The sequence below is a fragment of the Eimeria maxima genome, genomic scaffold (genome assembly GCF_000499605.1).
Source record: "Eimeria maxima Weybridge genomic scaffold, Emw_scaff300, whole genome shotgun sequence".
Lineage (NCBI taxonomy): Eukaryota > Apicomplexa > Conoidasida > Eucoccidiorida > Eimeriidae > Eimeria > Eimeria maxima.
In genome coordinates this window covers 5,001-17,500 of record NW_013565847.1, presented here as the reverse complement: position 1 = coordinate 17,500, position 12,500 = coordinate 5,001, and the positions used below count along the sequence as shown (strand labels likewise).

At 45.7% G+C, this 12,500-nt stretch overlaps 2 protein-coding genes across 2 annotated transcripts; both read right to left on the bottom strand.

Moving 5' to 3' along the window:
* Positions 1–1,074: 1,074 nt before the first annotated feature.
* EMWEY_00027210 (DNA replication licensing factor, putative) lies at positions 1,075–4,184 on the bottom strand (the record flags this gene model as incomplete). The annotated part of the gene is made up of 9 exons (XM_013481261.1): positions 1,075–1,130; positions 1,260–1,329; positions 1,469–1,635; positions 1,823–1,983; positions 2,312–2,466; positions 2,757–2,916; positions 3,488–3,604; positions 3,846–3,993; positions 4,163–4,184. 9 exons carry the CDS (start codon positions 4,182–4,184, stop codon positions 1,075–1,077), a joined length of 1,056 nt encoding a protein of 351 aa, XP_013336715.1.
* Positions 4,185–9,062: 4,878 nt separating this feature from the next.
* EMWEY_00027200 (hypothetical protein) lies at positions 9,063–11,184 on the bottom strand (the record flags this gene model as incomplete). The annotated part of the gene is made up of 2 exons (XM_013481260.1): positions 9,063–9,215; positions 9,367–11,184. 2 exons carry the CDS (start codon positions 11,182–11,184, stop codon positions 9,063–9,065), a joined length of 1,971 nt encoding a protein of 656 aa, XP_013336714.1.
* Between the last annotated feature and the right edge of the window lie 1,316 nt (positions 11,185–12,500).

The window sequence follows — 12,500 nt, the reverse complement described above, 5'->3', positions numbered from 1 at the left end:
GCTGCTGCTGCTGTTGCTGCTGTTAACGTTGGTGTATTTGCTGAGGTGTATGTAGAGCTTTTTCTTCTATTGGTAATGCACGTGTTTCTGCTACTCCTGCACCTGCTACTGTTGCACTGCTGCTGTACTTACTGCTGCTGTTCCATCTGCTGCTGCTGCTGCTGCTGCTGCTGCTGCTGCTGCTGCTGCAGGGCTGAGACACTGGTAGCAGAGAGGTTACCAGAGAAGCATGAGCATACACCTCTTAATAAAAAGATGAGCGATTTTACTAGGCGTAACTCTACTAACGATTCTAACTAGATTGCTGCTGCTGCTGCTGCTGCTGCTGCTGCTGCTGCTGCTGCTGCTGCAGTTGCTGCAGCAGCAGCTGCTGTAGTATGGATGCATGCATGCATGCATGCTGCAGCAGCTGCTGCAGCAACGTGTTAGATAGATAATCTTTATGCCGCTAAGGGGGGGGAGGGGGTTAGTGCATGCAGCAGCTGCTGCTAAAAGTGCAGCAGCCGCAGCAGATTCAGCAGCAGCTTCTGGCTGTAGGGGCAGCATAAGTGCATGCATAGCTGCTGCCGCTGCTTCTCTGACAACAGCAGCAGCAGCTGCAGCAGCAGCAGCAGCTGCTGCTGCTGTTGCTGTCTTTATACTGCTGGCTTTTCCTCTCGTCATTTAAGTCTTATGGAGGCGTTTACTCTTTGCTGCAGCAGCAGCAGCAGCAGCAGCATATCTATAGTCTACTAGTCTACGGTGTACAGGCACCTCACTGCACCAGCAGCAGCAGCACCAGCTACAGTAGTACTAGAGGCAGCAGTAGAAGTAGTACTAGCAGCAGTAGAAGTAGTACTAGCAGCAGCAGCAGCAGCAGCAGCAGCAGCAGGCTACGGCTGTTTGTTATGTTATATATGACTATAGTGGGGTGTACAGACACCTCAACAATTACAGTCAATGCTGATACAGGAAACCTGCAAAGCAGGAGGAACGTTGCAGCAGCAGCAGCTGCTGCTGTTGCTGCTGCAGCTGCAGCTGTTATTGCTGCTGCTGTTGTTGCTGCTGCTGCAGCAAACTGTTGCTGCTGCAGTATTAACTAGCAACAACTGTTGCATGGAAGAGACCTCCAGGCTTCCTTGATACAATCTCTGCAGAAACAGCAGCACAGACAGACACACCTCCCTTGCTGCTGCTGCTGCTGCTGCTGCTGTTGTTGTTGTTGTTGTTGTTGGTGCTGTTGGTGCTGCTGCTGTTGCTGCTGCGGTGGGGTTGCTTACGATCTTCCTCCAGTTGCTGCAGTGCTGCACTAAGAGTACTCATGTCTACATGAGGACTGCCGCCACCAAGCTGCGGAGACACCACAGACACAACAAACAAAAAAAGAAGAAACCTGCAGCAGCAGTAGCAGCAGTAGCAGCAGCAGCAGCAGCAAGAGCAGCAGCAGCAGCAAGAGCAGCAGCAGCAGCAGGGATAGAAGGAGACGTACCTTAAGGAGCTCTTGCACCTTAGCATGTAGATCTTCCTTAGATAAGGGACCTGATCCATTTGCTGCTGCAGCAAGCAGCACTTGCTGCAGTGCTTCGCTGCAGCGCTGCTGCAGCAGCCGCTGCTGCCTACTCTGCCCAACATGTATCTGATCAAAGTCTATACGACCTGCAGCAGCAGCAGCAGCAGCAGCAGCAGCAACAGCAGCAAGAGAACATCCTTGAAGGATAAACAAGAAACAACACCCCCACCACCCCTCTAACCCCCACCACCATCACCATCAACAGCAGCAGCAGCAACAGCAGCAATAGCAGCAGCAGCAGCAGCAGGAAAATAATAATAATAATAATCTTACCAGAGAAAGGATCAACAAGAGATTGGAAGGTAGCAACATGAACAAGACGTACAGCTTCTGCTGCATCTGCTGCAGTGACCTGCCTAGACACCCGAAGTTTGGCTATGGCCTCAGATAAACGTAGTAAGGATTCTAATTGACGAATTGATGCAGAAGGATGTCTGCATAAATAAATAAATAAATTAATTAATATAAATAAATAAATATATTTATTATTTATTTATTTATTTATCTATATATTTATTTATTTATTTAGTAGTTATACATACATATAATTGTCTAATAGAAGAAGAGGGGTGTGTGTACATATACAAATAAATTATTATTTATATTTATTTATATATAATTATCTTATTAAAGGAGAGTAGCAATATATATATTCCTTCTGCTGTTGCTACTACTCTTCCTGCTGCTGCACTTGCTGCTGCTGCACTTGCTGCTGCTGCACTTGCTGCTGCTGCTGCTGCTGCAGTTGCTGCTGCTGCTTACTTAGAGGTAACGTCTCTCCTCCTCATTCTTAGATATTCTTGTTTTAATGCTTCTTTTGCCTCTAAGGAAAGTGTTGGATGACAACGATAACGACAATAAGATAAATAAGAAGATAATAAACTCTTACTTAATGGTGGACTATGACTCTCTGTATCCTGCAGCAGCAGCAACAGCAGCAACAGCAGCAACAGCAACAATTGTAGCTATATAATGATGTATTTATTATATATATATAATATATTATACAAGCAGCAACAACAGCAGCAACAACTGCAGCAGCAACAACAGCAGCAGCAGCACAACCACGACAAAACACTAGATACAAATACACCCAAGAACCACACCACGACCACGACACCATCAGCAGCAACAGCAACAGCAACAGCAACAGCAGCAACAGCAACAGCAGCAGCAACAAGAGGAGAAGAAAAAGAAAAAGACTAACAATATTAGGATCTCCAGCAAAAGCTTGACATAATCTATAAGCAAGAGATTTATCTGCTTGTGGATTAGATGAATCTAATAATAAATATATTAAATCAAATCTACTAAACAAAGAAGGAGGTAAATTAATATTCTCTATAACTGCCCGTTGACGGTCGTATCTGTATACGAAAAAAAAAAACGTACATATACATATACATATATATATGTATATGTACATATATATTCATTTATTTATTTTAGGGGTACTAATTAATTATTATATTCATATAATAATATATAAATCACTACATATATAAGGATATACATTTATATTCTATATTGCTGCACGCTGATGATTGTATCTGTATACGAAAAACGTACATTTACATATACATATACATATACATATATGTACGGATCTATATTTACGTTATCTATTAATGGATTTTTTATTTAGTTAGATAGATTTATTCATTTATTTATTTACTAATTAGTTACTTATTATTAAAATAATCCAATAATAAATAAATTAAAAAAAAAAGAGAAAAAACAGGAGGAGGTACATAAATACGTGAAAACACAGACAAACCCTAAACCCTAAACCCTAAACCCTAAACCCCGGCCCACTCCACTTTATCAAACCCTAATGCATTGAACATCGTGCATGCATTGACACTAACTTGCAAACTAGTATCTCTGCAGCAGCAGCAGCACAAACAGTAGCAGCAGCAGCAGCAGCAGCAGCAATACCTTGAGTTGATAGGGTTAGCGGATGCTAAGATAGCAGTCCGTGCATTAAGAGAAGCAACAATCCCTGCCTTCGCCACCGTCACACTCTGCTGCTCCATCACCTCATGCAATATAGCCCTGCAGCAACAGCAGCAACAGCAGCAGCAGCAGCAGGAGTGCATGCAGTACCTCCGATACCCTTCCTTCTACCTCTTCCGATCTCTTTCCCTCTTCCCCACCACCACCACCAAATAGTAACAACAAAAGCATCAGCAAAGAGCAACAACAGTACCAAGGAGGACCAACAGCAGCAAACAGGAGCAGCAGGAGCAGCAGGAGCAGGAGGAGCAGCAGGAGCAGCAGCAGGAGCAGGACGTACCTAGCATTATCCTCCATCTTATCAAATTCATCAATACAACATACACCTCCATTAGCTAAGACAACAGCGCCACTCTCTAATACAAATTCACGAGTGTCTGGATCACGAGTAACGGATACAGTTAACCCTACTGCACTACTACCACGACCTGATGTGTATATACACCTAAATAAATAACAAAAAAAAAACAGATAACAACATAAACAAAGGGATACAGAGATTGGCTATCTAACGAGCAGTATGGAGGTACAAGTTTTTTCTCTTCATACCCTAAACCCTAAACCCTAAAACCCTAAACCCTAAACCCTAAACCCTACCTTGGTGCGATTTGGTATACATATTGAAGGAGTTGTGATTTAGCAGTAGCTGGATCTCCGCACAGCAGCACATGTAGATCACTTCTATGGGGTCTTTGTCTCCTTTGCTGCTGAGACATTTGCTGCTGCTGCTGCTGCTGCAGTCGCGATCCCCCTACTAGCTGACAAAGAATTCCTTTCTTTACGTCATCTCTACCAATAATTGATGGAGCAAAAGAAGCAACTAGCTTCTGGTATATATCCTATACACAGCAGCAGCAGCAGCAGCAGCAGCAGCAGCAGTAATATACCCACTAGGGACAGGCACACACGAGACAGCTAGCTGCTGCTGTTGCTGCTGCTGCTGCTGCTGCTGCTGTCTTACAGGTTGTTGTGAGAGTGCAATGATTTGTCTCTCTAATTCAGGAGAGAAGGAGACAGTCTCCTCTTCTGGTTGCAATTGTTGTGGGTGTTGCTGCTTAGATGCAGCAGCAGCAGCAGCAGCAACAGCAGCAGCAGCAGGATTTTTTGTTGTCTTGTCCCTCTCGTCTTTTTTTATATGTAATATATTTACATAAGGCCTAAACACTGAATGCTGTAAACGCATGCGAGGGTTTACTCGCATAGGAGACACCTTGTATACACCTGCAGCAGCAGCAGCAGCAGCAGCAGCAGCAGCAGCAGCAGCACATGCAGCAAATGCATATACAATCTGTCTCCCAACAACAACAACAACAACAACAACAACAACAACAGCAGCAATACCATCAACAACAACCAACAACAACACAAACAGCAACACCAACAGCAGCAGCACCAAACAACAGCAGCAGCAAACAGCAGCAGCAGCAGCAAACAGCAGCAGCAGCAGCAGGAGGAGCAAGAGAATATCCATACCAGTGATTTCTACACGATCTCCTGGTTTACATTGATCAACAAGATCATCATAAGCATAAAGTGTCAATGTCCTTGGTGTGTCTCCTTGTTGCATCCTATAATAACAGTCTGCTGTTCCTGCTTGTTGCTGCTGCTGCCTATCTGCTGCTGCTGCTGCTGCTGCTGATTGATGAGAAGGTGTCTCTGTTAATTTAATTAATTGTTTAGATGCAAAAGAAGATTGTTCTATCCATAAGGACATACTATTTAATGATAAACAAGAGGGACAACGATTAGGAGACAATACATCACCATTTAATACACAATTATATAATTCATGATTACATATACGATGTCCTTGTGCATCTTTTGCTGCAACGCATGCATATTGCAGCAAACAGAAACACCTACATATTGCAACAGCAGCAGCAGCAGCAGCTATGCATACAACAAATCATACACTAACAGCAGCAGCAGCAGCAACAACAACAACAAATAATAATAATAATAATAATAATAATAATAATAATAATAACCTACTAATACATTTACTCATACACATATCCATCAACAACACTATCCCCAACAGCAACAACAACATTAGCAGCAACAGCAATAGCAGCAACAGCAACAGCAACAGCAACAGCAGCAACAGCAGCAGCAGGAGCAGCAACGTGAATGTATATAAGGTGAGTACTATCTCTGGTATATTATCTGCGACTGTAAGACTTACACAACCCATCATCAGCAGCAACAGCAGCAGCAACAGCAGCAGCAGCAAGAGCAACAGCAGCAGGAGCAACAGGAGGACGTACCATGACACCTGAATGCAGCAAGAGTCATCTCTGGTATAATCTCTGAGACCCTAAGTATAACACCTTTTATACAAATTAATCTATCTACATCTCTTGATGGATCTAATGATCCAATTGTATCCATTAAATATTCAGGCTTAGAGTGTAGACGTAGACGAGGTGCCTGTATGTATATATACATATATATATATACATATATATATTTATATTTATATTTATATTTATATTTATATTTATTTTATTTATTATACTATTTATATTCTTATTTATAAAAAAAATCAACAAAAATTCAATCATATATCTATATTTACTATTTTCTTAACACTAAACCCTAAACCCTAAACCCTAAACCCTAAACCCTAAACCCTAAAATGTAAATATATATATAAATACCTGTTGTAATAATAAATCATCATTAGATATATGATGATCTGTAGGGAATAGACCATGAATATCCCTTAGATCTGCTAATTTATTTCTTAATAAGGCATCAAAGGCAGCAGTTGCGTCTTGCGGTGAATTAATAATTGCGGTGTATAGGGAGGTACTAAATAAATATATATGTTGTAATGATACATTAAATGATTGTCTATCTTTTGTACTACGTGTCTCTAAATAACGTAATAATTTTAATGTATATAATGATGGGGATCGATCCCCGATCCCACCGATCCCACCGATCCCACCGATCCCATCGATCCCAATAGATTGACTTTGCCATTCATAAGACATTAACTCTTTTTCTTCCTCTGTAGGTGTCACCACTGAATACATAAATACATTAATAAATAAAATAATTTATTTATTTATTTATTTATATTAATTACTAGTATTAACACCAACAGAAACAGCAACAAGGAGCAGCAACAGCAACAAAGAGCAGCAACAGCAACAAGGAGCAGCAACAGCAACAAGGAGCAGCAACAGCAACAAGGAGCAGCAACAGCACCAAGGAGCAGCAACAGCAACAAGGAGCAGCAGCAGAAAGAAGCAGTATATGCATTCATATATCTACTAATGCATTAATATACATATATACATCTATACATATACATATAGATGTACATATACATATAGATGTACATATACATATACATATACATATATACATATACATATACATATACATATACATGTACATATACATATACATATATACATATACATATATACATATACATATACATATAAATACGTAAATATACAGGTAGGTAAGTATATATATATATGGATAAAAAAGTAGATAAAAGTGTATAAAAAAAGAGGGTAAATAAATAAAATAAATAAATAAGAATAAATAAATAAATAAATAAATAAATAAATAAATAAGAATAAATAAGAATAAATACCTCCATGATAATCTTGTAGTCTAAATTGTTCAATAAAATGAATAAATAAATCCTCTAATTGTGTAGTAAGTATATCCTTAGGTAATTCAGGTAATTTATGCATTTCTTTATCTAATAATATAAATTCCCTACCCATATCCCCTAGGTCTGCACGTGCATATCTTATACGACGTAATGCAATAGGAGTACTACTATACTCGCTACTATTACTCTGTTGTGTCCCTAGTACTCCTCCTTGTTGAGTTCCTCCTACTGTTCCTGTTCCTCCTCCTCCTCCTCCTGCTGCTGCTGCTCCTGCTGCTGCTGCTGCTGATGACGTAACGCCAGAGGAAGAACGGTTATGCGGGGGAAAGGAAGGAGAAGGGAAAGAAGAAGATATTATACCCGTACTGTCCCCTTATATCATATAATATACACACACACATATATATACATATATATATAAACCCTAAACCCTAAACCCTAAACCCTAATTTATATATTTAATACTTATTTATTTCATTGATGGAGGGAGAGGGGAACGAAAGGGAGGGGAGGGAGAAAAGGGTTTAGGGTGGGGGTTATTAGGGTTTATTAGGGTTTATTAGGGTTTATTAGGGTTTATTAGGGTTTATTAGGGTTTATTAGGGTTTACATTGTCGACGTCTAGCTATAGGGGATCTATCGCTCCCTCCATGCAAATTCTGCTGCTGCTGCTGCTGCTGCTGCTGCTGCTGCTGCTGACTGTCATTCTGTGAGGCACCAAGGGTCCCCTGTAGAGAGGAAGTACCAACATGACGAGGACGAGGCGGAGTTAGATCCTCATCCATCTTCGCTAATTACTGCTGCTGCTGCTGCTGCTGCTGCTGCTGCTGCTGCTGCTGTTTGGGGTGATGAAGGTACTACAGTTCTTGCTGCTGTGTTGCTGCTCTGACTGTCGAGGTTGTTGTTGTTGCTGTTGCTGCAGCAGCTGCTGTTGTTGTTATTGTTGTTGCTGTTGTTGTTGCTGCTGCTGCTGTTTGCTGCTGTTTGCTGCTGCTGCTGCAGCAGCAGCTGTAAATAGAGAAGGAAAAGTAAGGAATTCGTGATGGTGTTTATCTATGGAGGTAAAAAGATTATGAGGTGCCTATACACCTCAATATGTCTTCCTTCTTCGTCTTCTTATTAATAAATAAAATAAATAATAAATAAATTAAATAAATAAAAGAAAAAAAAAGAAATAAAAAAAGAATATTATTTATTTCCTTCTTATCTACAGCAGCAAAACAACCTCTTGCTGCAACAACAACCCCCCCGTACCAACACCCCCCACCCACCCACACTACCTACAGCTGCTGGACGACGAGCTGCTGTTGCTGCTGTTGCTGCTGCTGCTGCAGCAGCAGCAGCAGATTGTTAGTCATTCAATAAGAATATTTTATTTATTTTATTTATTTTATTATGTAATTTTTGTGTCTCAACAACACACATCTGCTGCTGCTGCTGCTGCTACTACTACTACCACCTGCTGCAGTAGCTGCTGCAGTAGCTGCTGCTGCTGCTGCTGCTGCTGCTGCTACTACTGTTGCTGCAGTAGCTGCTCCTTAATCTGCTTAAATACTCTTAATGTACCAAAGCTGCAGCTTCGTATACGTGTTGCTGCTGCAGTTACTGGTGCAGCAGCTGCTGTTACTGCTGCTACTATTAACTGCTGCTGCTGCTGCTGCTGCTGCTGTTACACTTAACTACTGCTGCTAGCACTGCTGCTAGTGTTGCTGCTACTTTTGATGCTACTGTTGCAGTTGCCTTGCTGCTACTGTTGCTGCTGGGTTGCTGCTACTGCTGCTTCTACAGTCACTGCTACTACTGCTGCTACCGTTGCTGCATTTGCTGCAGTTGCTGCAGTTGCTGCTGCTGCTGCTGCTATAAAGGAATAACCATAAAAGACAACGGGGTGTATAGACAAATCAAACAAACGACATTCTGTATAGTTGCTGTAGCACCAGCTGCTGCTGCTGTTGCTGCTGCAGCGGCTGTTGCTGCTGCAGCAGCAGCTGCTGCTGCGTCAGTCGCTGTCTGATATACAAACGCTGGAGACACTACCTCTGTGGCTAGATACGCTGCTGCTGCGGAAGTGTCTCGCAGCAGCAGCAGCAGCAGCTGCTGCTGCTGCAGCAGCAGCAGCAGCAGAAGCAGCAGCAGCAGAGGGTGTATATTCACTGTGTACCGATCTTGCTGCTAGCAGTTTAGCACCAGCTGCAGTAGCAGCAGCTGCTGCGTCTTCTGTCTGCAGCAGCTGCAGCAGCAACTGCTGCTGCTGCTGCTGCACCTCCTCTATTGGTGCTGTTGCTGCTGTTGTCGCTGTGGGGCCCGAGCTGCTCCCTCCGCTGCTAGCTATGCTCAACGGAGACATCAGCACCTGCTGCTGCTGCTGCTGTTGCTGCTGCTGGTGTTTATGCAGTGGGGTTGTGCGGCTCCTTCTTCCTTGTGGGGCCCGCGGCAAAGCCCCCAGTGCAGCAGCAGCAACAGATGATGATGAATCTGCTGCTGCAGGCTGCTGGTGCTGCAGCAGAGACTGCTGCTGCTTCTGCTGCTGCTTCTGCTGCGTAACGAAGTACAGCAGGGCTGCCTGCAGCTGCGCCTTCTCCTCTTGTGCAGTTTGCTGCTGCTGCTGCAGTTGCTGCAGCTGCTGCAGTACTTGCTGCTGCTGTCCCTGAAGAGACTCCACTTGCTGCTGCAGCCGTTGCGCTTGCTGCTGTTGCAGTTGCAACTGGTGCTGCTGGTGCTGCACTAGCTGCTGGTGCTGCTGCAGCAGCAGCTGCTGTTGCTGCACCTGCTGCTGCAGCACTGATGCATTTTGTTCCTCCACTCCTTGCAGATGCATTGACACCTGAGGTTTCTCTAGGCCCGTTACATGCTGCTGCTGCTGCTGCTGCTGCTGCTGCTGCTGCTGCTGCTGCTGCTGCTGCTGCTGCAGTTGTTCTCGTTGCTGCAGATGATGGTGGTGGTGCTGCTGCTGCCGATGCTGCACCACTGATCGCACAGCAGCAGCAGCAGGAGCTGTTTGTGCTGCTGCTGCTGCCGCTGTATGTGCAGAATCCCGTGTTACTGCTGCAGCAGACGCTGTGCGTCGTGCAGCAGCAGCAGCGGGGGGTGCTGCTGCTGGTGTTGCTGCTGGTGTGCTGCTGCTGAGCCGCTGCAGCAGCAAACCCAGCTGCTGCTTCAGCTGTATCGCATCAGCAGCAAACCCCTGCAGCAGCAAACAAGCCTTGCATGCAGGATCGCTGCATGTACGCAGGGGCAGCAGCAAAGGCTGCTCTTGCTGCTGCTGCTGCTGCTGCTGCTGCCCGTGCTGCTGCTGCTGATGCGCCTGCTGCAGCTGCTCCAGGTCAGCCTGCAGACGAGCCATCTGCGGCTTTAGCTGCTGCAGGTATTTTATTTCCTGTGTCTCTTGCTGCTCCTCCTGCTGCTGCACCTCCTGCCGACTCTCGCGCCATTGCTGCTGCTGCTGCTGCTGCTGCTCTGCTGCTGGCAGATGCGGTGCGTCAGTCTTCACATTTGCCTCTGCATGCGGCGGCAGCGGAAGCGCACTGCTCTCCTGCTGCGGCTGCTGTTGCTGCGGCTTCTGCTGCAGCAACGGCCGTTGCTGCTGCAGTAGCTGCTGCCGTTGCTGCAGCGGCTGCTGGCATGGTGCTGCTGAGACAGGAGAAGACCACCCAGAGCTCCCCGTCTCACTCACTGCAGCAGCAGCAGCAGCAGCAGCTGCTGCTGCTGCTGCAGGGTCAGAAGCAGCAGCAGCAACACATGGTTGCTTGTGCTTAGATTGTCCTGCTGATAGGCAGCGGCTGCTGCTGCCCGAAGCAGACGCAAGGAGTGTGGGGAGCCACGTGCTGCTTCTGCTGCTGCTGGTGCTGCTGCTGCTGGAGCAGCGGTGCACCAGCTGCCTAGCAGCAGCAGTAGCAGCAGTAGCAGCAGCACGAGCAGGTAATGAAGCAGAACTCTCGCTGCTGCAGCTAGGAGACCCCACAGACAGCCTGTGTGGCATATGTAGGGTATGCCCAGCTGTACATACACCTGGTGCAGCAGCAGCAGCAGCAACAGGTGTTGCTGCTGCTGTTGTAGGGCGAGAGGCAGAACGGCACTCAACAGGAACCCCTAAGCTTACAGCAGCACGGGAGAGAAGAGACTCCTGCTGCTGCTGCAAGTGTTTCTGCTGCAGCAGCTGCTGTTGCAGCAGCTGCTGATGCTGCAGCAAGAGCATTTGCTGCTGCTGCTGCTGCTGCTGCTGATGCAAACTGTCAGCGGAAATACGACGATTTTGCTGCGCCTTCAACTCCAAAAAAGCTTGCTGCTGATTCCGCATCGCTGCTGCTGCTGCTGTTGTTGCTGCTGCTGCTGTTGCTGCTGCAGCTGCTGCAGTCGCAGCTGCTGTTGTTGCTGCTCTTAATGCTGCTGTTGCTGCTGCTGATCCTGATACCGCTACTGTTACTGCTGTTGTTGCTGTTGTTGACAACCTTGATGATTGGATCGGCTTTGCTGTTTCTGCTGCTGATGCTACAGTTGCTGCTGCCCGTCTTGCTGCTGTTGCTGCTGCTGTCCCCCGTGTGTCCCTTGCTGCTGCTCCCTACTGCAGCAGAAAGAAGAGTTGCTGCAGCAGCTGCTGCTGTTATTTGAATTGCTAAGCCGTGACACCTCCACTTAGCAGCTGCTGGGAGATTTACCTAGCAGCAGCAGCAAGAGCTTGAGCCGCAGCAGCAGCAACAGCAGCAGCACAGGTGGCAGCAGCAGCAGCACGATGGTGCTGCAGTTCTGGCAGCAGCACAGAATGCTGGGGTGTATAAAGTCAAAATAAAGACTCAAATTATCTCAATTTGCTGCTGCTGCTGCGGTTGCTGCTGAGGAAGGGGAGGGGGGCCCTCCGCTGCCGCAGCAGCAACAGCAGCATTAGCAGCAGCAGCAGGTGCTGCTCCTACTGCTGCTGTTGGACCTGGCGGAGCAACTAAGCACGACTATACTTGCGCTGAATGTACACCTCAACACCAAAAGATTATTTATTAGGTGAATTTCCTTTGCTGCTGCAGCAGCAGACAGCAGAAATGGCAGCAGCAGCTGCAGCCCCAGGGGGCCCCCAGAGCTGTTGCAGCACTGTGCAGCAGCAGCAGCAACAGCAGCAGAAATAGCAGCAACAGCAGCAGGACTGCAGCTAATTGATAATGGAGTGTCTTTACAAATCATTATGTTGCCATTAACAACCTTCTAAGACACAAGGGCAGCACCCATAGATTACCTAGCAGCAGCAGCTGCAGCAGCTGCAGCAGCAGCAGCTGCAGCAGCAGGCAAGTTGACAGCTGCTGCCGCTGC